General features: G+C 44.0%; 1 protein-coding gene across 2 annotated transcripts in view; it reads left to right on the top strand.

Moving 5' to 3' along the window:
* ino80 (INO80 complex ATPase subunit) overlaps positions 1-24,223 on the top strand; it is a 45,825-nt gene that overhangs the window by 16,869 nt on the left and 4,733 nt on the right. The window contains exons 26-35 of one of the 2 annotated variants that reach the window (XM_030046879.1): positions 1,985-2,125; positions 2,879-3,104; positions 12,319-12,446; positions 18,538-18,632; positions 19,658-19,730; positions 21,708-21,866; positions 22,112-22,214; positions 22,428-22,516; positions 22,884-23,039; positions 23,521-23,728. In XM_030046879.1, the coding sequence (XP_029902739.1) occupies positions 1,985-2,125; positions 2,879-3,104; positions 12,319-12,446; positions 18,538-18,632; positions 19,658-19,730; positions 21,708-21,866; positions 22,112-22,214; positions 22,428-22,516; positions 22,884-23,039; positions 23,521-23,728 (1,378 nt within the window). The remainder of the gene's footprint in view (positions 1-1,984; positions 2,126-2,878; positions 3,105-12,318; positions 12,447-18,537; positions 18,633-19,657; positions 19,731-21,707; positions 21,867-22,111; positions 22,215-22,427; positions 22,517-22,883; positions 23,040-23,520; positions 23,729-24,223) is intronic. The other variant, XM_030046880.1, reaches the window with a different exon arrangement.

The raw sequence follows: 24,223 nt of genomic DNA, 5'->3' as shown, positions 1-24,223 counted from the left end.
CAGCTGTATCATATTGCCGTCCTCCACCAGTTCTAACTTACCTTGTTGGGTGGAAAGAACCCAAGTCCAAGCGCTCTTGGGGTAATTCCATCCTCCTCTTCCTCCTCTGGCCTCATCGCCGAGTTAGGCCAGCGTCTTAGGTTCCCCCCTGGAGCAGCTTCGGGAATGAAACACGAAAAGAGAAGGAAGAAAAGCATAAGCAGGAGAGAAAGGAACCTACAGACACCTGGAGAGCTAATATGTGTACTGAACGACCCAGCTGACCTGCGACTCCCACTCGAGCTTCTAGAAATTACTTACACCCACTGTTTACGCCCTCTGCATTCATCTCCTCATTTTTCTTTTGAAGCCGTATATAACTGGCACACAGTGTCTCTTCTTTCTCCCTGGCTCATCACTTTCTGGCTGTGTACTTGACAGTGCGGTCAGCATTGCTCTTTGCCTTCTTTTTGCTCCTGTTGAAGAGTCGAGAGCCAGACGTCTAAGCCCTTCTCAATACTTCCGCAGAATGCCATGGGTTTTATCCATCGAGCAGTGGGCCGTGTTTCAACTATGGCTTTCTTTCCATCTCTATCAGTCTTTTTTTTCTCGCTCCCTCTGTCATTTTTCAGTTTTTCAATCTCTCATCCTCTCTTGTTTACTTTCTCTCCTTGCCATCTATTGCTACAGTCTGGCGGACACCAACACTGTGACCATTGCAACCACTTCCACAGTGCTGGTGAATTTAACATATAGTCTGCTACTGAGTAAGAGCTTGGGCTCTTACGTTTTCAGAAAACTTTTGTCTCTTATTCGTCCAAAAAGGGAAAAAAATGATAATCTGATGCCAATAACTTAAATTAACTGGTCACCCAAAAAGCAATTAATTACTCCTACTGTAGTTTGTCCATCCAGAATGTTTCTGTGTGATTTGCTGAGGTTTCCAGTTTGCTGTGATCTTTGGGACTCTGGAACTGGATGAAACCATCAAAAATTTACATGTAAGAACTCAACAGCAACACCTCTTTCCAAAAATAATGAGAGGGATACCTGACATAATTCACAGCCCTCAGCGGTAAAGAGTTTCGGTGGGAACTATTTTCTGATGAGGAACTCTGGCAAACTGGATCTGTCCGCCCCAAATCTGTTTTCCGTGGGAGCAGACTCTAAACCTCATAGAGAGCCACACCGAAACGATCTGGCTAGATCGTTTGCACTAAGGGTAAATGGAAAAAAATAGCTTTTTCTCTCATACCTTGGATGAACTCTTCCTTTAATTTGTCCAGGTTCTGGCATCCACATCAAGCGCTGTGTTGTAGCTGCTCAGATCCAATCTAGCACAGAGATGAGTATTTCTCAAAGTCGAGCTCGTGGAGGTGTCGTGTTCAGCTCTGCCATTAGGTGGCACTGTGTATCTACCATTTTTCTAGTGTCATGCACATTCACATACGCACACACACATACACGTACCCTGTAACATACACATTATCCTCATGTTTCTCAAACTCACAGTGTATTATACTCAGATAAATCATCAATTCTTTAACACCGACCTTCACAAAAGCACCATTCTCCTGCCATTTTTTTTTTTAAAGTATTTGATCCACATCATGTCTCAATCAGACTTTCTTTGCAGAAAAGATGAACACGTTGTACACTCAAGCATCCTTTTTCATTTTGTGACATGCACTGATCAGATCATAGAAGCCACACAAATTGCACATTTTACATATTAATGTTGGCATTTAGCTGAATTTTTACATAACATATCTGCCAGTTCAAGATATTATCACAGATGTTTCTTTAACTGTGGTGTCTTTTCAGTGCCTCGTATCACATTTTGGGGAAATACTATAATATTTGACCATAATCTTTTCACATAATCCCCATATTGCCCCAAAGGAAAGCAGGGACCTGGTTAATAACACTGGTGGTGTGATTGGAACGGCATTGTTTTTGTGGGCTATAATGTTGATTTTTCTGTGTGTATGCATGTGTATTTCAGGAGCTGGTGTTCACAGCGCACAGGCCGGGCACGATGGGTCACAGAGACGTGATGATCCACAGCCAAAAGTCGGTCAGCCCCACACTACGGCCCTGCCAGCCCACACTGCCACCCAAGTTCCTGCTCACCGCCACACCCAGGGTGAGGCCTGTGTGTGTCAGCAGCCAATGACGGCCGGAAAACAGAGAAATTCTCATGCAACTGTGTGTGTGTGTGTGTGGATGCATATTTATGTGTGTGTGTGTGTGTGTGTGTGTGTGTGTGTGTGTGCAGGCCTGTATAAGACAGAGGAATTATTTGGGTGGTCGTGAAAAGGAAAGGGGGAAGCTCTGGGTGCACTGCCTTTGTAGACTTTCAACAATGAACAGCTCTTATCTGTAAAGTGTGTGTGTGTGTGTGTGTGTGTGTTTGGGAGGTGGGTGGCGGGTGGCGGGTGACCGCAGTGACTTCCAGCTGCATTTAAAACAAACAAAGCCACTAAAAACGGGTTTCTCGTTCAGTTTGTCTACTAATTGTTTACCTTCCTCCCGCCCTCGTCTTCTATACGCACACAAACACACACATATGAGGAGAACCTGCTGATTCAGTGAACCCAGCCTTCATACGGTGGTTTCCCTTTCTTTTACAGAGCTCTAGGTGGTAAAGCCGCCAGCATTTTGAGTTTAAATAGTTCAAAAAAACACATTCCAAAAAATATATATAATAATAGCTAAGGGGTAACATTTTCCTTTTATGAGCTGAGAAGCAATAGCTATACCTCCCATACTATAAAACCCCCAGCCATGCCAACAGGAGTGTGACATCACCCTAAAATCCCCTGTCCTCTCCTCCACAGAACTTCATCTTTGGCTTCCCAGCTAGAGCACGTTATCTTTTTATATCTTGGTTTCCTAGGTGACAGCGGTTCCCATGGAGCGTTACTGTGACGACCGCAGTGCTGAATATGAGTGGCGACTGATACGCAGCGGAGGGGGTACAGTCTTCAAACAGTGCTTCCTCTACGGCTCCCCCGAACTCGCCTCCGACTGGCACACGAGAGCCAGCGCCTTCCACCCACAATGCCCCGGGGGCGTGATGGCCCTCTACCCTCGCCACGGCTGGTCCTTCGTGAGGATACCTGGTAAGGACTGTATAGAGGTGTGTGTGTGTATGTGTGTGTGTGTATGTGTATGTATGTGTATGTATTTTCATCCACCTTGATGCAAAAAAAAAAATCTTGCTACCTAAAATTTATCAGTACCTGTTTCAAAAATTAAGATAACTATCCTTAAAAGCTGAAGTATCTTAACACGACCAGTTCACCCAAATAAAGAAAAAAAAATATTCTCATAATATTCACATAATGTGTTTTGGAGAGGGCTGTACAGAGCTGGGCTGGCTGTTTCCCAGTGTGTTGTATAGATGAAGACACTTCACCCTGTTGCAGTGGCTCGGCTTTTGGAGTGAACTGTTCATTTAAGATGACACAGCACTTTAATAGAAATGATAATTTGCTTTACTTTAATGCCTGCAATCTTTCTGTGCCAGCGAATCAGTCAGTCATTTTTTTTTTTTTTTTTTTTTTTTTTTAAATGGCGGATAACCCATTTTGGAGTGAACAGAGGAGTAGAGACCCGTGGGAGAATCCACACAGATCAGGCCCGGGTCATCAGAGCAGGCCAAGTGCATCACCCTCCTCTGTCTCTGTCTGTCGCTCTGCCAGGCAGCCAAGCCCTCACAATCTAATGGTGCTGCCATGATAAAGGGCTTCTGCATAAGTTCACTCGCATATGCACACACACACACACACACACACACACACACCAGAGATTTCCATTAAGGTGTGAACGCAGGATTGTGTGCGCGAGCGGTGAGTGTGTGTGTGTGTGCGCCTACAGGCTCTTTATCAGAAGAGCTTGGCTTGCTAAGTTAAGGGTCAGAAGAGGCAGAGTGGGAGCTGATTCCCTGCCAGGCGCAGATGACTGATGGCCCCTCGGGGTTAGAGAGGCCACCACAGCTTTACAAAGACAACACTTCCCTTCTCACTGACCTCCTCAGTCCCTCCACCTCTGATAAACTGTCTCTGCCAGGGGATTGTGATGACTGCTTGTTTTGTTGGAGGGACGAGATGGGGGATTGGATGTGGAAACGTAATGTGGAAAGGGTGGAAAATAATGACAGATCCCATGGAAAGTTACAAAGTACCTTATCTGAAAATCCATTTTATAAATCATTTTCTAACAACATTCAACAGAGAAAAGCAAGCAAAAGAAGCCGAAACCAGCAAATGTTTGCTATTTTACTTGATAAACAACTGAAGAAATTAATTGATTACCAAAATGAGTGGATTGAGTTTCTGTCGCGTGACTAATTGATTAATCATTTCGCCGCGTTTTCCCATTGCCTGTTATGCTTTCATTTACTGAAGCAGTAATATCCCCACAGGATGATGTAAAATCCCTTAAAACTCATACACACTTCACAAATTGCAATATTGTACTGCTTGATTTGTTTCCTTCCACTCCATCCATGCATGCATGTGCTGGAGTGTGTTTGTGTGTTGAAGTGAGAAACAAAACATGTATTTGTGTGTGTGTGTGAGAACAGTCTGAAAGCTCTTGTGAAGTTACACGGGGGCCAGACAAAGCGAGGAAGTTTAGCTACTGGTCATTGTTCAAGTGCTGAGTTAGGTAACACTAAAAGATGGTACGTGTGTGTGTATGTGTGTGTGTGTGTGTTATGTGAGTGTGTCTGCGTAACATCAGGTCCATTCATGGAACAGTGCTGCACTCACACGGGTCTGAGGTGTCTCTCACCTCGCCTCGCACACTCTCCCACGCTCAGAGCCTTTGGCTCTCCCCCCACACAGCTCAAGGATCAGCTGAGCCGCGTCCAGCTCCCACCTCTCTCACTGACTGTCAGGACTGCACACTGATCTGAAATCGGTATCTGGCAAGGATTTTATTCCGTCTGGTCTCCTGCTTCTTTCTCAGCCTCAGTAGGAAGGAAGTGACCCAACACTCCGGCACCCGTCCTCCACTGAACACATTGTTGCCACATCAAGGCCCAGATATGTACAGTAGCCCAGCTGAAGTTTCCCACCCTCCCACTCCTCTGCACTCCCAGCCCCACACCTTAAGAACAAATGGCAGAGCTGAATTACTGTTTGTTTGGAGCGCCATGGCGTGATTAGGGCAGCCCGTTGATATCATCTGAGGAATCTAATCGGAGGACCTATTAGGAATCAGGCCACAGCAGAGGAAAAACACAATGGTGGCAGCAGCGACTCAGGCCTTCAGATATATTTTTTTAAGTCATTGTGACGGTAGAATTTGATTGAAGGAAGGGGCTCTTGTTTCCAAAGGAAAATAAGCTATCCACCCTCTGTCTGCATTAATAAGGCTAATAATAATGTGAGATTTAATTGGGAAATTCTATTTTTGGTTACCTCCTCCAGGGCGGTCGGAGTGCAGAGGCAGTAACACTACAGAAGAAATATGCATTATAGCAAGTCATTTAGAGTCATTTTCAGTATTATGAACTTGTGTTTCTTAAGTGACACAATTCTGACAGTAGGATTATATCCCACTTATTTCGAATAGGTTTTCACTTGTTTTAGGATTTTTCAGGGTCAGAGTCTTGCTCTGGGACTCGTCAGTGGAAGACTTGCCAGCACAGGGGCTTGAACCCAGGTTCTCTGAAGGACGGCCTTTTTACCACTAATAACAGGAGCCTAATCAGATGGAAGGCTAGAGATGTGACAGAGTATCATCAGCCAGGAATCGAAATCATACAGCGGTCCAGACTGAGCCACCAGGAAGCAGCAGAAGTTTTGACTATAATTAGAAAGCTGTCCCAGCGTTGTTTGTTTGCTGAACCACCCACAGCTCCGCGGTTACCTCTCTATCGCACTCCGACCACTTAGGTTGCGCTATATTCAAACTGATATTGGAACCGGTTCAAGCTCAGATTATAAATCGCTTTGAATTGAAAGAATTCCTAACTTGCGTGCTGCAGGGTGTATTTGTAAAGCATTCCACCAACTCTCAAAAATAACCTGCCTCTCTGTCTGTGTGGCCCCTGTGTCGCTTGCAGTAATTAGAAGGAGCTGCTCCACAAAATGATGGCCTTCTCACTATAGTGCCGATGCTTGAATCTTTTTTGGCTTTATTGTGAGCTGGGAGTCGAGTCACCACCACGGCAGAGGTGTGTGTGTATGTGAGAACGATAAAGGCAGACTGAAAATGTGAGGAGGAAAGCGCTCGATGTGTATTTCTGACCGTGTTTATTTTAGCGTGCATCTCGCATTTATATGTCCTGTACTTGTATGCATGTTTGTGTGTGTCTATATGTGTGTATGTTTGTGTATATCAGGCCATGAGAGAAAGCCCAGTCAGGTCTGGCGCAGCAGCCAACATCAGTCTGTGGGAAATGCGGCTCTGCCTTCCTGTCCCTTCAAAGAAACTCTGCTCTCCAGCAAAATGGCAGGAAGCTTCCCTGGCCCTCTGATAGAGAGGCACAAAACAACACAGACGGCCAACCTCGCCACATCACCGTCTGACTCTGCCCCTCGCAGTCTGCCTCAAACTGGCACTAGTAGCCGTCAGTGGAATTCAGCTTTTTTTTTTTTTTCCAGTTGAGCCAAAATGGAAAAAAAAAAAAAAAAAAATCCAGCCAAACGTCTGAGGGGAGGGAGATGTTTTGACTTCCTTCTTAATTTACGGCCATTAATACGTCTGGTAGAAGGAGTGAGTGTGGTCATTGATATCAAAGAAACTTGAAATCAAACCCCAAAAGTAGACTGAAGGGGGAGACATTAGCCACATTTTGCCAGTATGCGGAAGCTTCTGAGTAAGGAGGGCAAAGTAATCCGTGGCTCACTTTGTATCCTGTTGCCAACCAGCTCTCATCTGCGGTGTGTGTCAAGTTTGCGCCGGCCAAGGGTAACTAGCTGTAATCTGTTCTAATGACAGAGTTCACGGCTTGCCGAGCTGCCCTCGCTCTCTTTCTCCCTCTCTCTCACACTTGTCTGGCCTGTGGCGGCGGGGCGGCTGTGCTGTGGTGGGGTTCCCCTCTAAACACCGAGTCCTCATCAGACTGTCTGTCTCTCCCCCGCATGACGACTCGCAGAGAACCAAGAGAAAGCCCTCGCGAGCACACACACAAAACACGTGCGGCGTACAGCCAAACGTCATTATTTAAGTGCTTCTCCCACACATATTCACCTGACACTTTTTTGGGGGGAGGCTCTCAGGAAGTAAACTTTGCCCTTTGCTCTGCCGTGGAGTCCGTGTTGCACACTCACATTTTGGCAGGTCCTAACCAGAAGATAAAATCTCCTGCTTTCCGTCAGCAGTGTCACAGATTCACCCCAAAACCTCCCACTGGCATCTGGCTCTTAGCTGTCTTCCTGCTGGAGCTGAGAGAAAATTAAGTTTAAAGTCGGGTTTTGTCAATACGCGCAGAGGCAGCAGAATAGTGTCAGGCTAATATTTCCATCATCAGCGCTGATGAACAAGTGTTGCCCATTGACTTATTGATTGCGCAGTGTAATGTATCATTATACAGTGAGGGGCTGACGCTCGGTTCGATCGTTGATTCGATCTGGTCTCTGGCCCCCCATCTGTCTCTCTTTCTCACATAACCATCTATCCATCTTCTTTCATCTTCTCGTGATTTTTTTTTTTTTTTCCTACTGTCTGCTGTCCTCATCCTCTTCATCCCCTCTCTATTCGGCCGCATCTGGCCTCCTTCCCTCGCCGTCGAGGGCGGCTCCGCTCTTCAGCTTAAGCAGCAGCGGAGAGGAAGGGGACAGGGCAGGGCAGAAGATTGTAGTGGCGTATTAATGAAATTAGCGCCATAGTTGGTTTGGGAGTATCAGGCGCCAGGCACCAGGGCTGGGCTGGGGTTAATTAGCTGGCAGCAGGGCTCTAATTGGGTCAGGACCGTGTCAGGCCCCTGGCTCTGGCCCTACAGGGATTGGATTACACTGTCAGGGGACAGACAGCAGGGGGAGGGAGACATCGTGCACAGGGGGAGTGAGGGGAGTGGGAGGTATAGTTTGTAGTAGTTGAGAGGGAATGGAGGTTGGGAGGAGGGAGGGATGGAGAGGGAGGGTGCGCTGGATCTAGCAGAAAGAGGGGGAGCGCAGCCTAATCGAACAGCAGGAGGCAAGGATGGGCCGGTTAGGAGGAGAAGGGGAGGGATGGCTGAGTGAATACTGCAGTTAGATTGGATTGAAAGGGGGCAGGGCAGGTGGTGAAGCTTGATATGTGTATCCATAGCAACGGCAGAGTGGTGTGACACATGAGATTTGCCTGCGTTTGGGGTGTGGCCCTACGCCGTCCTTGTGCTCGTCGTAACACAACTACAAAGTTGTTTTGCGTCCATTTTACTGTCTTTTTAGCCCACATTTTCATAGTAGCCCCTCCACCTTATCTATTTTTATCCCAAATGTCCTGCCATTTAGTTTATGTTTGTTTACACGGTTCTGTTACTCTCCCACCTGCACTGACGGAAGCCCCAGATCAGCTCCCATCAATTTTGGTAATGCTAAGCTGCTACTATGCGGACTAATCTTGACCGCTGCAGAGCCAGTTCATTTCCTGGCTCCACAAGACGAGGCAGAAATATAGAATTATCCATTTTAATCCCCCCCCCCCAAACACTTTCTAATTCATGTTTCATATTTGGCTACTGCATCCATTTTGCTCACTTTTACGACACACATAACTTCGCAGCCACATGTAGCTTATTATGCAAGCCATAAGTGTTGTGTTGGAATGAGGTAGACCACCAAAGCCCTACCAAATTGCAATTATTCATTTTCTTGGCTTTGCTTTTTAGGGTATGGCAGTGACATTCAGCAAGGTTTTTCTATATGCAACGCTAAACGTTTTGAACTCAGCCACCTCTCTCAGGGCAAGAATTGGGAATTGGGATTTAGGGACTTTGCCTAGTTGCAGGGTTGGGATTTGTTTTATTTATTTATTTATTTTTAACTGTCCCATTCATTTCTTTTGGACATTTGTTTCTCTGCCTTTTCTATGTAGAATCGTTTTGGGTTGTGATCATTTCCCCTCATCTGGAAAGACGCCGAACTTCAAATGTGTCAAGGATGAGGTGGATGCAGAGATCAAAACAGGAGGCATCAAACTCGTACGACATCTGATGGTGTCCATCTTAAGTAGAAGGGCATCTCCTCATCTGAACGCCTCGCTTTATAATCCAGGCATAAATAAAAGGTAGCTTTAAAATAGTCGATGGAGATTTTGATTCAAGGACTACAGTTCAGCTATAGCTGCGAAACGTGGGTTTCGATGTTTGTTAACATGGAAATGAAATAATGCAAGCCTGTTTTAAGAGATTTGTAAAAAAAGCTTTCTTCATTTTCCAGTTGAAACCCGTTGAATAAATGCACAAAAATCCTCAGATAGGGGCTTTAACCCATCTTCAAACATGACATGGGAGCCTGGCGGCTTAAATGTAATCTGCTAACCAGAAACAGATTGGTGTACGGGTCGGACAATATTGCCTTATGAGCATTTGCAGCTTTGCCAAGTGGCGGTTTGCATCTGGGTGGTTGGCATTGAGGGCCGCTGTGCTGGTTGGTGCCCTTGACTGAGCATCAGCCCTGGTTAGCTTGGCACCTGTGGTGAGGAGGCCCCGTCTGATCTAAACCACAACATCACCGCCGCCGCCACCAGGCTAATACTGCCTCACTGTAGCCGGAGCCACCACAGACCCCCTTCTCTCTCTCTGTCTCTCCCTCTCTGTCTGGCGCTTTTTCTTTCTCAAGCCATGTCTAATCCCCTATCTTTCTCTCCCTCTCTCTCTCTCTCTCTCTCCCTCTCCTTTTTACTGCTCTCCTCTTTTCATCTCACCCCATTGGCTTTCCTTCTGCCCTTCTCCGCTTGCTCCGTTTGTCTGACGCCAAGGCCAATTATAGGCCTTTGATGGCGGGATATAGTGTTTGTCAATCTCAGGGTTTGTGGTGCTCTGGTGCACTCTTGATACACGCTGGTTTGAGACACAGCAATATATAGCATGTGCCTACCTTACTGAATTTAGGAGCAACACACACTCGTCTGATCCCTGCCGCCTTTGTCTCATTCTTGTGTTGTTTTTTCTTCCATAGACGCATGAGTAAATGCATTGCTTTCTTCCCCCCACTAAGACCTGCTGTCCACTCCCATCTCAAAATAAAGCAAGACTAAAGTTGGCACTAAAGACCTGCTTCAGATACATTTTTAACTGCCCATTGCCATTATCCCATTATCCCTCTCCTCTGTTCTTCCATTATTTTCCCTCTTTTTCTTCCTCCCAACTACTCCGCACCGTCTTTTTCTCCCTCTTTTTGTCCCTTTAGCCTTATTCTCCCACTCTGTACCTTTCTCTACTGCTATGTTGTGGATTTTAGTCCGGTTCATTTTATCTCACTAGATAATGTGAAGAATAGAATGAGAATTTATAACAATGGGGGAAAAAATACGTAGATGCTCTGCCAACTTTCTGGACTAAAGCTGCCAAGCAGAATGCAAGGTGTAAAGGTAACGTGCAGTTTGAAACTGTGACATGTGTCAAATCGGGTCCAGGAGCCGCCAGGCATTCAGGCTGTGTGTGTGTATGAGACTAGGTCGGTGTGTTTTTGACAGGCTGACACCACTCCACGGTGACCCAGAGGTGAGCGCTCCAATCCCTCCCCAGAGTGTTTCCTCTGTTCATCTGTTCTATTAGTTCCTCTTTAACACCTCTACAGGGCCTGACCTTTTTTTGGGGGGTTTATTCTAAAGGGTCACGGGTCAGGGTTCAGCGTGAGTACACATTAGCATGGGGAGCTACCGGCTAACAGTTGTGAATGAATCAGGTGGGTTTCGTTGTCTCATTGGACCACAGAATGCACCAGGTGCTGGATATTGTCTTAAAACCCCTGACATATTTTTATATCAGTGTTTTATGGGTTTTGTGGAAGGACGCTGTATGCTTGTATTATCACAGCCACAGTTTGACTTTGTATTGTGGTTAATGGAATGTGATTTTAACACGGTTGGTTTGTGCCAGTTGACAAAGCAAGGAAATAAGAGGGAGAAATATTTATAAGCCTAGGTTTTCGCTGCACAAAAGGGCTTGGGAACAAGTGTTCAGCTTGAGCGCGAGGAAGCCGAGCCTGATTCTCCCATAGGGACTCTCTTGTAACCCTGCCCTGACCTCGTCCCCAACCCTGGACCTGGCCTTAGGTTCCCCCACTCAGGGTCATGACCCAGTGGTCAAACACCACAGCGGGCCTGTCACTGGGTCGATGGCAGCCCCGGCCCTCTTCTCATTCTGCCATTGTGCCAGATGACGTTAATTCCTCATCAGCTGGACATGGAGGGAACCACTTGAACAGCACACCCAGGGTCAGATTGCTCCCCATTTGGTCTGTGTGGTCAATGACACGTGTGCCGAAGAACACCTGATGAGTTGACGGCAATAACGTGACTGCGAGACCACCTGACAGGGTTATTTGTTCTCCCTTTGTGCCATTGTGTGAAATGGACTTTAAATCACTTTATCTATGCCTCCCGCACTCTCTGCCTCGCCCTATCTCTTTCTCGTTCTCTCTCGCTGCTCTTTGGCAATCATCAGCAATGCAGTCAATAAGAGTGCAGGCTTTATGCAAGGGATCACCAGATCAAGGACAGTTTTAGGGGGGATTGATCCCCGAGCTGATCCATGGTGGTGAAAGGGTCTGTATCCCAGAATACAGAGGCTTATTGAAGACTCGAGTTGATTAGGGCAGAGTTAATAACCTCTGAATCCAGTGGGCTGTACTCTCTGTGAGCAAGCAGTTCTCAGGCTGATACATTTGATACAACCAGCACAGGAATTATAAAGAGAAAAATTACCAATTTAATTTGGCCATAGACAAGTTTTGTGATAATATATCATAACAGAATGACTCAAATTTTGCTATTAAGGAAGATAGTAACTACAGGAAGCTTTAACTGGCAGTTCATTTACATTAAGAAAAATAATTAATACAATTTCAACATTGCAGTGAATATTTGATTTATCAGATTCATACAAAAATCAGTAATTGCTAACAATTTGCGGTAGTGCCAATTTTATTAATGACTCTTGGCACAAAAACAAGTTAAGCAATCAAAATTTGAGCTGGATATTTTATGTGAGATTCATCACTAATCACTAAAAATAAATCAAGGGCTATTTACTGTGTGGAACGGGTGCAGAGCCTAAGCATCAGTCTGTTGCTATCATGTTAGAACATTAACTATGTTTGACAAAATAGACTAGATCCACAGAGTTTATCGTCTCTATTTGTCTGTTTTTCCTCGTCTCTTTCACTTTCATAGATAAGGAGAGCCTAATCACAGAGAGTGGCAAGCTGCACACCCTGGATATCCTGCTGAGTCGCCTAAAGGCCCAAGGACATCGAGTGCTCATCTACTCCCAGATGACCCGCATGATAGACCTGCTGGAGGTGACAAACACACACACACACACACACACAAACACACACACACACCCATTGGTGCAAATACACATTGGCATTGCAGCTGTCAGGATATTCCCCCAACGTTCATTCTCAGTCATATTATCCTATCACAAACTCCAACCTCTAAATGCCTAAAACTAGCCATAATCTTAGCAAAACACCAACTTTAATGTTTACGACAATTTCTAATAATAACCTTTTTCCCTTACTACCGTACTTATGCACTTTGCAAGAAAAGTACGGTATGCATAAACATGCGTATGCATGTATACACACATGCAGACACATAGATCCTCAGAATAAACATGGATAGAGTTAAAAAGACTGAAAGTGGAGAGGAGAGCCTGATTTTAGGCTGGAGACCTTATCAGTTGTGCCAGTTATCTTCTGTTTTTTGTCTTTTTTTTTTTGTCTTGAGTATTTCCAGAGGCAGTAAACCAGACAAGTCAACATGCATAAGAACCATTATCTATATCTTCAGTTTAATTGGACTCAGTTAAACAGGCATCAGGATGTTTCTTTTTTTTTTTTTTTTTAATCTGCTTAACACAATTTCTGAAAAGCTTCTTTCTAAAAAAAAAAAGAAAAAAAGACCTGCTTTTCTGTTATTTTGGTATTGTGTTGTTGTTCAACATTTCTACCTCTGCTGGAGAGGTATTGAGCTCCAGTACCTCTGATCAGCCTGTCTGTTCCTCATGCACTCATTAGAAGGCTAATTAACAGGTCAGGCCTAATTAGCAGGGTCTCATCTGCAGCGGAGACAGCCAGATGGGAAGGAGGACTAGAAGGAGTGAGGAATAAGGGGGCGTTTGTGGGGAGGGTGGCGGGTGGGAGTGGCAAGGGTCTTGGGGTTTGCGGAGAAAGAAAACTGATTTGCAGAAAATGTACAGCAGAAGTGATCAGAGAGACAGAGGGGAAAAAGATGGAAATTACAGAGAAAGATATGTGTTTTTTTTTTTTCCTGCTCTGAGCTTGAAGGTCTGTCATGGGAACTGCCAGGGTGCTTCTAGCAGGCCCAGTTCAACAACAATGGGCCTCTTAGTGTGCCACGCCATTGTTGCTTCTACTAGTTGGTGCAAACATCACTTTAGAGCCGAAAGCCTCTGCCATGATGTCATTGGGAATTCCTTCCTCATTCATTTTTGTTTAGTGCAGAGCTCTTTCCCCAGCCAGATCTTTTGATGGCAGACGGACCCAGCCCAGGTGGTTGAGGACTGTTTTCCTGTGTGTCTGGACACAGTGGGAATGCCTTGTGTGTAAGGCCATAAGAAAACAGCAGTGGTGAGAAGGCTGTAGACGGCTTAGGTAATGCGAGCTTGCCATTCTATGCTAATGTCTCTTTGCATTCCCCACCTTCAGTCCCTCTCTACATGTTACGATTACCTTGTCTAAGGCAATTTATTGTTCCCTTAATCTGAAAAGTCCTTTGAGACTGTAACACCAATTGAGGGCTGTACAAGTAATCTTGCCTTGTGCGTTATGGTGATATTACAGTGTCTTGTGTACCACAAAAAGCTTGGACCTCACACCAGTCAGAAATGGGAGGCAGTGGGGACGGTATCCCCTCTATCCCCTCCACAAATGAACTCATAGTGTGTGCCGATCTGGCTTCAGTTTTCCTTGTCGCTATTATCTTTCTCGTTGGTCCATGATGAAGAATCTGCAGATGGAGTCAATTTCCTGACTGCAAAACTTTGAGTGAGAGAGCGAGAGAAAGCGAATGAAGGAGAGGCTGATGCTAATCTCCGTCATTGGCGTCATTGTTTTCGTCGCCAGCCGGCTGCCGGTTCTTATGGTGACATCACATCTTCGGGTGATGGATCGTTGAGATCTGGGTGGCCTGACGGAGAATAATATTGCTGGCTTTCTCTGGCAGCAGGCGACGACAGTGAGGCAGGACCGCCAAGGCTTGTCGTTTTAGACGGCACTCCCACTCACTGTGTGTGTCTGTGCCTTGGCTGTTCACGCTGCGCTTTACTGTATTGCACGGCTGCGGCTTACATTACAGCGCTGACGGGAATGCCCCCACTGACTCTTTGGTACTTCAGCCAGAAAATCAGCAGAGGATTGTAGCTGGTAATACAGATTACAGACACACGGCTTTGGGTGGTTTGGATTTGTCAGATCCCCTTTTTCATTCATAACTAACCAATATAATTTGGGAAAGAGTCTCAGTGGCTCAGTACTCAGTCCAGAACATGCACATAAACATGTTTGGGCTGTAACCTGCAATTTTTTAATATGTAGCCCTCTTGAGAGCCAGCTTACTATGTCTTACAGCATAGATGTCAAATGAGGGCTTCTTTTTTATTAATGTTTTATGCTGTTTTATGGCGTTTGTGCTCCACTGTGGCTGTAAATATATAAGAGAAAATGTGAGATCGGTGACAGAAAATGAACAGCTCAACTTAAAAACGTTTGTATGGATCATGGCAGTGGACACTTACTTTTAGGTCCTGATGGACAGATAGTGATGCAGGTTTTTCCAAGCTCTGTCATGGCCCCTGTTCATGTAGCGTCTCGAATTAGGACGCTACTGTTCTGAGAACGTCTGCCTGACTGTTCATGTGTCTGATCAGCGATCTGCATTCAAGCATCTTAGATGTCAGAGGCTTCACAGACATCAGCACCAGATCACTACAATCAGTCACCACCACAATCAATCATAGGAATTAAAAAAATATGTTTTTTTTTTTATGTTATACTAATATCCAATAATTTCCCACCCTGCTAATACTGACACACATATTTGTAAGAATCAAAACAAATGCAGGGGCAAAAGCCAGATAAGGTTTTTTTTTTCTTTTTTTTTTTTTTAAAACAAAAGACCATGTTAACTTTACTGTGTAGTTAATGTTAGAGGTGTTTAAGTGAAAAAAGCCACACAAGTGCCAATTTCACTATTAGCCAAATGTTGGAAGTAAGAATAGGTCTATTATTGGCCGATACGACAGTCTGCTGCTGTGTCAATTTACCCTGTTTGATATGTTTTTTGTTTTTTTGTTTTTTTTTATTGGGAAACGCTCCCAGTGGAAGAGCACATGCAATAATATCCATGTTCTGTCTAAAAGTATCTGTTCAATTCAGTAGCTTTGGTTAAGTTTTAACAAAACAAGTCATCAGAGCAGAGTTTGAAGTTTATGTCAGAAAACGTTTGAGAGCCAGTTCTTCATTGAGGCCACCAGAAAAGACAATGCATGAGTAGTGGATCCAGAAACATTCACGTTTATCATCAAGGTACATGTGCGTGCAATAAGCTTAAAAGTAGATCATGTCATGATAAGTCAGGTTTCGGTTCCATAAAGCGTCTAGCGGGAGGAGACTATAATTTCTCTGGAATGCTGATTTGTGTTCACTCGTAGAGATTTTTAGTTGTTGATTTGTTTCTCCCATGTAACCAAGACTACTGCAGCACTTAAGCAAGTAAATTACATTACATTAGCTGACAAGTAGTCGTTCTGTTATTATAGTTCATAGTTTTCCTGTCGCAGGGTGATGGAATATATGGGTACTATATATATTCTGACCATGGCTCCAATTATGACATTGGACGCTCATTCCAGCACACCCCTGATGAAAACTTCTGTTGCAGCGTTGGATGTGTCGGCTGTCGTGCTGGCCCAACTTGAATCAGTCGCATAAATTTATTCTGGCACTACTGCATGTGTTTCCCCAATGGACCATTTATTGTAAGTGTTGGTTTGGGAATGCGCCTCAAGCACACACTTTCGCCGGTTTTGTTTTCTTGACTGCGCGGATTCATAATTGTTTGGGAAGTCAAGAACAGCCCAGTCAAACTCTCCAGAGCGGTTAGATTGAAGCGAAAATGCAATGTAACCAGACAGAATTATTAGACAGGAAACTCTGCATTTAATAACATTTACCAAACCGTTTTTGCACTCCTATACTTATGTCTCACTCTTTGCTTCTCTACTCTGCTATCATAACACTCAAGAATTTTAATACTAAATTTCATGAATAACAAATTGCTGACATTGGAGCAGATTAACGTGTTGCCCAATAAAATGTTGACCCTAACAGTCTCATGGTTTTCTCTGGCTATAACATATGATTTGGCATTGGGAAACAGGCGAACTGATGTAAAACCGCAGAAGTAAGAATGTCGCTTATGATTCGCACCAGTTCAAACAATAATAGAAAATAGCCAGCTGCTTAAGTTCACATTAGCGTGGCACCACTCTAGTAGAGACTGCCAAGTACTGGTGGTTTAGTCATCATGGCTAAACCACAAGTAACTGCCTGCAAAGGACTGGTCAGGATTATATGGACAGGTTTTATAACATGGCAATGAGATAGCAGAGGTTGTGACAGACGATACAAGGGGAAAGGTCTCAGACTGATTTTTTTTTTTTTTTTTTTCTGAGAACATAGGCCTAGAGTTGATTTTTGAGATTCAGAAAACCCAGTGAGGCTTTCTGTGGAGGCAACAATATCTGCAAGCTCCTGCTGGCAAGATATCAAAAGCCAATCCAACAAGGTTAGCAGCATTTTGGCGTGCACCAGGCTAATGGTCCCTAATGTAGTCTTCACTCGGAGCAGATGGGGCTGTGGGAACAGAGCCAGGCACACAGAGAGGAGGGCTGGGCCTGCCGGGCCGGCCGGGGCTCAGACCCTGGGTGTCATGGTGGAAGGGGGCGGGTAAGGGCAAGTGAGGGAGGGCAAAGTGTCAAATCACGGCTGTTACTGGGGGGTAATGATTGTATGCATTGCTGTCAGCTCAGAGGTGAGATGTGATGTGTGCATGTGTGTATAATTGGTTCATGAAGGGGCATTGAGATGTTTCAGTGGACTTTGGGGGGAAGTGGTGGGAGGGGGGCCGCACTTAAAGAGAGATCAACATGTCACCTCATCAGTGCCGTTGCTCTGACCCCACACTCTTAGGGTCCCTCCCGTCAGGCCTGACACCCACACAAACACACAGCTTAGCACACATTTGGAAGGGATAGAATATCCACGTCTGTGTTTCCCAATGTCTCCTTGGACTGGGATTGAGGTTTTAGCACAAGACAAAGCACATAAGAAACGTGGGATATTGATATGTTGGAGAGCAAACTGCGGTCACACAAGAATTTCTGTATTAAAAATCAGTGTGCTGCCCCCTGGAACTTAACCACAGTATATCTGCAGGCCTTATCAGCTCCGTGGAGAACTACCTAAAATACACCGCATGTCGGAGACCTTGTTAAATTCAGTTAGTGTGAGACCGAGTGGCTGGTGACATGCCCCCAGCAGGGTTTGAAAAATACTCCTACGCTCCCATTTCCTCACATTTAGATGTTTAGTCTGTTAGTTAATTTGTCTTCACACTCATGAGGGTTACCCAAGAAGGTTTAACACCACAATCCATTAATTCAACAACTTTATGCGTGGATTTCACACAGGTCTGGAGCGGCTTCACTCACTTCACTCACAGGAGTTTAAGTCTGTAAACTGCATTTTCGGTTTATACTTTCAGCATCAGTTTTTAGTCTATTTTCGGATCTTCATAGATTGGATTCAGATACCAAAAAGGTTTTTTAAAAGTATTATATTCTCAAAGCCCAAGGCCTTAAAAGATCTTGGATACAGCTAAATAAAGCATTTAAAGTCAATTCAATCAGTAAATTCAATTTTAGAAGTCTAAAAAGAATGTATGATTTATTTTGTGTGCTGTTTCTCCACAAAAAATCAACCCAGTTATACAGATGTATGCTCTGACAAATCTACTGTAGTTTCTTTATCATGTTTATTTGGATTGAGAGTCTTACTACTCATTTTAGCTTGCATTAATAAAAGATCTTTGAAAGTCCTAAATATAACATGATGATACTTGTACATACCCTGTATATATGGCAGCCTTTTCACAGGAGGTTTTTTTTTTTATTTAAAGCTCTGAACGTTCACTGAACTGAAAGTGAAATGAGCTTACATCTGTCAAAAGGACAATGAATGGGGAGCTGCCTAAAAATGAAACCCTAAATAGTGAAACTATGCTATATATAATCCGTTCTGTACTTTTCTCATTTCTTCTCCTCATTAGTCTTTCTCCCTTCTCCTTCCTCCCCCGTCTCTCCAGGAGTACATGGTTCACCGTAAGCACACTTACATGCGTCTGGATGGATCCTCCAAGATCTCTGAACGCAGAGACATGGTGGCTGACTTCCAGAGCCGGTGGGTAAAGGCAGAGACATTCAGTAGTGTGTGTGTGTGTGTGTGTGTGTGTGTGTGTGAATACAAGTGCTCCTTATTGACAATAACTTTGACTATAAATCCTCCTTTTCATATACCGTAGCTATGGGTTTAGTCTTAGATAGATGTATGTATGTGCGTTCATGCATGGTTTTGTGTGTACCTGTGCATTGTCCTCATGGGTCTGTATGCCTTTGGTTTATATTAGTGCAGCACAGTTACGATCCATTGCTACTCTGGTTCCGTTGGTGAAAAATGTACTTCTAGTTTAGTTTGGTTTGGTTTTATTTATTGCACATATAATATAATGCAGTACATAAAGGAACAATAGAGAAGAAATGGGTAATGGTTAACAAAAACATACAGAAAATTATTCATAAAAACAGTCAAAACCAATAAAATAATCTAGACAAGGAAACCAGAAAGAAAAAATAACTAGAAACACCATTTAAAATAAAACCACAAGAGTATAAAATACCAGTCTGAAAAGCTTGATAGGGTAAAACATGATGGATAAAAAATTCTATGATGTAGCATTATTTAATTTGAATTAAAAAAAAAAAAAAAAAAAAGATATGAGTAATTTGATTCTTGAATGAGATTGAACTGGTGCAAATTCTAATATCTTCTGGGAAGTTTTGGGTAATCTCATGAAACATCCCCAGGTTTATTGTGCAGGACTTTACCTCTCGTATAAAGGGCATGCTCCATTTGCCGTGCCTACTTTGTTACAAATTTAAATTTAATCGGGAAAACAGGTGGCATTGTGGATCAGTCAAGCAATTTTTATTTCCTCTGTATGTACAGCCAGTGTTTCCTTTAGAATCATTTTTAGATGTAGAGGAAGGAGTAATTTTGATTCTGAGGGTCAGGTTTCTTTGGTTGGATATTTATATCATGATACACAGTGTTTGTGCTGTAACTTTAGTTATAACTGCTATCTGTTTTTGGATGTCTCTCTCTCTCTCTCTCTCTCTCTATTCCCCTCTCCGTCCTTGCCCTTCCAGGACGGATATCTTCGTCTTTCTGCTGAGTACGAGGGCTGGAGGACTTGGCATCAACCTGACTGCTGCCGACACTGTGAGTCGCTGACGGAAAAACATTTCAGTGATACAGTATCAAACTACAAACAGCCCTGCTATTTCCTAAATACATCAACAAAGCTCATGCTCATTCCCTGTTGTTTTTATCCTCTTACAGAAAGGAGCCTACATGACTTGGGGTGACCATAAAAAATTAAAACAAAACAGTGCAATCAGGAAAACCCTTTTATTTAAAACAGATTGATTACAAAGTGGTTCATCGCAAATTAAATAAGAACACGATGAGAGATGTTACTAATACATCCCGGGTTTTATTTATCCACTGTCTCATATATTTGTGTATGTTTGGGTGGGTGGGTGACAGTATAAAAAGATGACCTGTGGCTCAGCACACAGCATTTTTCTCTCTTTCTTTCCGTCCCTGTAGCCCTGTTCAGATGGGATTCATTTTCAGGACAATGTGCACGGAGTAATTAAAGCAGGACATCTGTCATGTTAATGGACAATCCACAAGGGATGAGAGATCTCTGTAATCACTCTCCAAATTTACAGATTGGAGCGCACTACACGCTGACGTACTCAAACAATAACACTACAGCATGGCCGCGAGAGCGAAGAAAAGTTGGCAGCTAGATCTGAGTCGAGACTTTGCGTCCCAACGGCTGCAGTTTGTTGTAGAGAAACGAAAACTTTGACTGGGCTGACAACGGTCTCAGCCGACGATACAGGGCAGATTTACCTGTGATTGTCTCTACTTCCTCTGTGGACATTTTACTCAAGGTGAAAGCGATCTGGATTTTTACTGGCATGGGCGTGCGCAGCGTGTAGAAATTTCCCTCTGTGTGGTTTACAGCAAAGGAAATGACCTGGACGCTCACCAACAATGAAGCCCATTTTGCCACTCTCATGCTACGCTCTCACCTCCAAAACACATGCAGGCCATCAGGGCAGGATGTCAGATAACCACAATGCAAACTGGTTATAAATGAGGCTCAAGCATTTGATCATTTGGTAAACAAGAGGCTCAACAATTTAATACACATATAACAGCAAAAAACTAAAAAGAATTGTGATATTATTTTCAACGTTTCAGTTCATTTCACAGTTTATAATAGGTTATATTTTGCATACATTATTAGCTAACCCTGCTGCACCCATCCGTGGGTTTGTCCTTGTTGTGCGGCCAAGCTTTGTTGAAACCCACAGAGCTTTATTTACATTTTTAGTGGAGATCCCAAGGTTTCCAAAGATACCAAAAATGTCCCGCTGAGTTCCAGGAAAATGTGGATAAAATGATACACAAGACATATAGATATTTCTATTTGATGTAATGCTGCAGCCACAAAGTAAGGGTATCTTGGCTTTGAAGACTTGACTCAACGTAAGTGTGATGCAGCTTCAATGAAGTGTTGCAGTCCGCAGATACGCAATATGTATGTGACACTGGCTGACAATGTGGAAAAATATGTTGAAGCCACTTTCGGTAAAATTTGAGGGAAAAAGTTGAAGAGGTTAAATACGACACCCACTGTAAATTAATCGGATGCCAAGTGGAGAGCTGAGCTTGCCCAGCCAAACAAAACATTTATATTACATGTCGTTTTCTTGGACTCCAAAATGGACAGCCGCAGGAAGAGAAAGTCTTCCTTATTGACACTTTTTGGTCCGTTGGCAGTGCAGACAAGGAGAGCAGGTTTACAAATGTATGTACATGAATACATTTTTCAACATCTGTTTTGTCCATTCCTGCCACAGTCGAAGGAAAAGGTTGTAAAAATCCAACTGCTGCAAAGCTCCTGGCATAATTTACCTCTATTGAAAACAAGACGTTCAATTTGCCATTTATCATGTACTGCCACAAAGTTAACGCAGCATATCGCATATTTTCTATCTGCCCTTAAACTGGGATGTGCTTGATCATTTTTCCTCATTCATATTATTATTTTCCCAGTCAGATGTTTCATTCCAAACCAGTAAATAGTTTCTGTCTTTGTCTCTCTTCCTCTCCCTCCAGGTGATTTTCTATGACAGCGACTGGAACCCCACGGTGGACCAGCAGGCCATGGACAGGGCTCACAGGCTGGGCCAGACCAAGCAGGTCACCGTCTACCGCCTCATCTGCCAGGGCACCATCGAGGAGAGGATCCTGCAGCGCGCCAAGGAGAAGAGCGAGGTCTGCAACACAAGCACTTGCACTTAAAACGGCACATATGCGGAAAAAGGCATAACACGGGTTCATTTGATTCAAATTGTACTGACAGTACCAGTATCAACACACCTTTTGAGATTCAAAATATGTGTTTACCTCATGTTCAGCTGTCATACAGTCAGTCCTGAAAAGAAATTTTGAAAAAGTCAAACATTAAAACATTAAACTCAAACATTAAATAACAGAGTTGAATGATTCTGTTCAATAAGATCCAAAGGGTGGTGATATCCGGCGGCAACTTCAAACCAGACACACTCAAACCCAAAGAGGTGGTCAGCCTGCTTCTGGACGACGACGAGCTGGAGAAGAAGTGTGAGTGTTTGAATACACACGCAAAACAAGAAAAAGTGTATTTTGATATCACAATACTTGTGGGGATAGCACGTTGGCTCACATTCATTCTCTTGAATTCATTTCCTTAAAGTTGAACCTCACAGCTGCATTTCGTAAATATATCCAGCTATGAAAATGTAACAAAATACAAGTGGGGGAAAAAAAAAAAAGTGTTTGTATCCTTTCCTGCAGTGCGTCTGAGACAGGAGGAGAAGAGGCAGCAGGAGGAAAGCAGCAAAGTGAAGGAGCGCAAGAGAAAGAGGGAGAAGTACGCCGAGAAGGTAAACAACAGCGCGATCAGCAGAAACTTCAAACCACAATTCAAATCAGTCCAGGAAGGATGTATAGGCGAAAAAAACAAAACAATAGGAACAAACAAAAGAGGGATGTAAAGAAGGAAGTAGTGACATGAGGACAAAAAAGAGGGAGGTCCAAGTTGGCAAAGGGATGGGATTTAAAAAAACAAACAAAAAAAAAACAAAAAAAAAAACAAGAGGGTGACAGTTTTAGTTAAAAGAATGAGTTTGCTGATAGAAGACAAACGTCCTTGATACATTTGCTTTCTTTGACAATCTGTCTTTGCTCCCCTACTCCCTCTCTCTCTCTCTCTCTCTCCCTACCTCTTTCTCTTTCTCGGACCCTCTGCAGAAGAAGAATGAGGAGTCGGAGACCAAGAGGAGGAAGGAGGTGAACCTTGTCATCTCCCACGCCCCCTCGGCGGACAACTCCAACCTCTCCGCCGATGGGGACGACTCCTTCATCAGCGTCGACATGGACTCGGCCATGCCCAGCCCCTTCAGCGAGGTGAGGGAAGCTAAAGTTTAGGGGAGGAGGCATCATGTGGGGCGAGTTCAGTTAATAATTATAGCACTTATGGATGGTTTGGGGCTTCTCCATCAGGTCAGTTTGGGCTGCATCCACAAACTCACTCTCTTATTCTGCATCTTCCTCATTTTGTTTTTATATTCTGTTTCATTTTCATCTCCCCGCTGAATCTCCCATCCTCCACCTCTGTCCCCTCTCACTATCCGTTCCTTTATTATGTATTGCTTCCTTCCCTTTTCATTCTGCCTCTCCTTCATTCCTGCCCCCTGTCCTCTCTCCTTTTCTTATGTACTCCCTTATTCCTTCCTCTCTTTATGCCATCCACTTCCTCACATCCTTCCTTCCCATTATTCCTCTGTCCTTTCCTTCCTTCCGTTCTTTGTCCCCTGCCCCGTGCCCCTATGGTTGCCCTGAACCGTACGATCCCGGTCCCTCTGCTCCCCGTGGTGCTGACTCCCAGCCTTGTGTGTCTGTGTGTGCTCCGCTCCCTGGCCAGATCTCCCTGAGCAGCGAACTGCAGCCGGGCTCGCTGCCCCCGGACGCCGACGCCGACGAGAGCAGCAGCGACATGCTGGTCATCGTGGACGACCCCGTGTCCTCCGCACCGCAGTCCCGGGCCACCAACTCCCCTGCCTCCATCTCTGGATCGGTCTCTGACAATATGAATGGTGAGAGAGCAAATTAGTAAATTAGCTCAGTGTGAAATACCAGATTGATGTTGGATTGCAGGACAAGTGGCCCACGTTTGTGTTTTGAGCTGACATATGACTATTTAGAGGACATATGGCACAGCCGATATATTGGACCTTTATTAAAAATTATGCATCAGTCAGTCAGTGCTATCCACTATTGATACACTGGAAATAAGGATATTATTTGAACAGTGTCAAGTTTCTAAAACCAGCACCAAAACCTGTTTTTTTGGTCTCTATTTTCACATAAATGACAGAGTACACTATTATGCATATAAATATTCATCAATAACCGAAAAGGTGTAGGATGAAGCCTATGCTTGTTGCGCCTACCCTTCTCACCATTTACAGGTAGTCAAATGGCAAAAACAAAGCCAACACATACAATTACCATAAGGCATTGGATTACAAAAACAAAATAAATGCATACATAGCTTCATATGGATCATTTTTTAAATATTTTTTTAAATT

This window comes from Myripristis murdjan, chromosome 24, assembly GCF_902150065.1.
Source record: "Myripristis murdjan chromosome 24, fMyrMur1.1, whole genome shotgun sequence".
NCBI classification, from domain to species: Eukaryota; Metazoa; Chordata; class Actinopteri; order Holocentriformes; family Holocentridae; genus Myripristis; species Myripristis murdjan.
The sequence above is the reverse complement of the archived record's forward strand: the minus strand, read 5'-3'. Positions and strand labels throughout refer to the sequence as shown.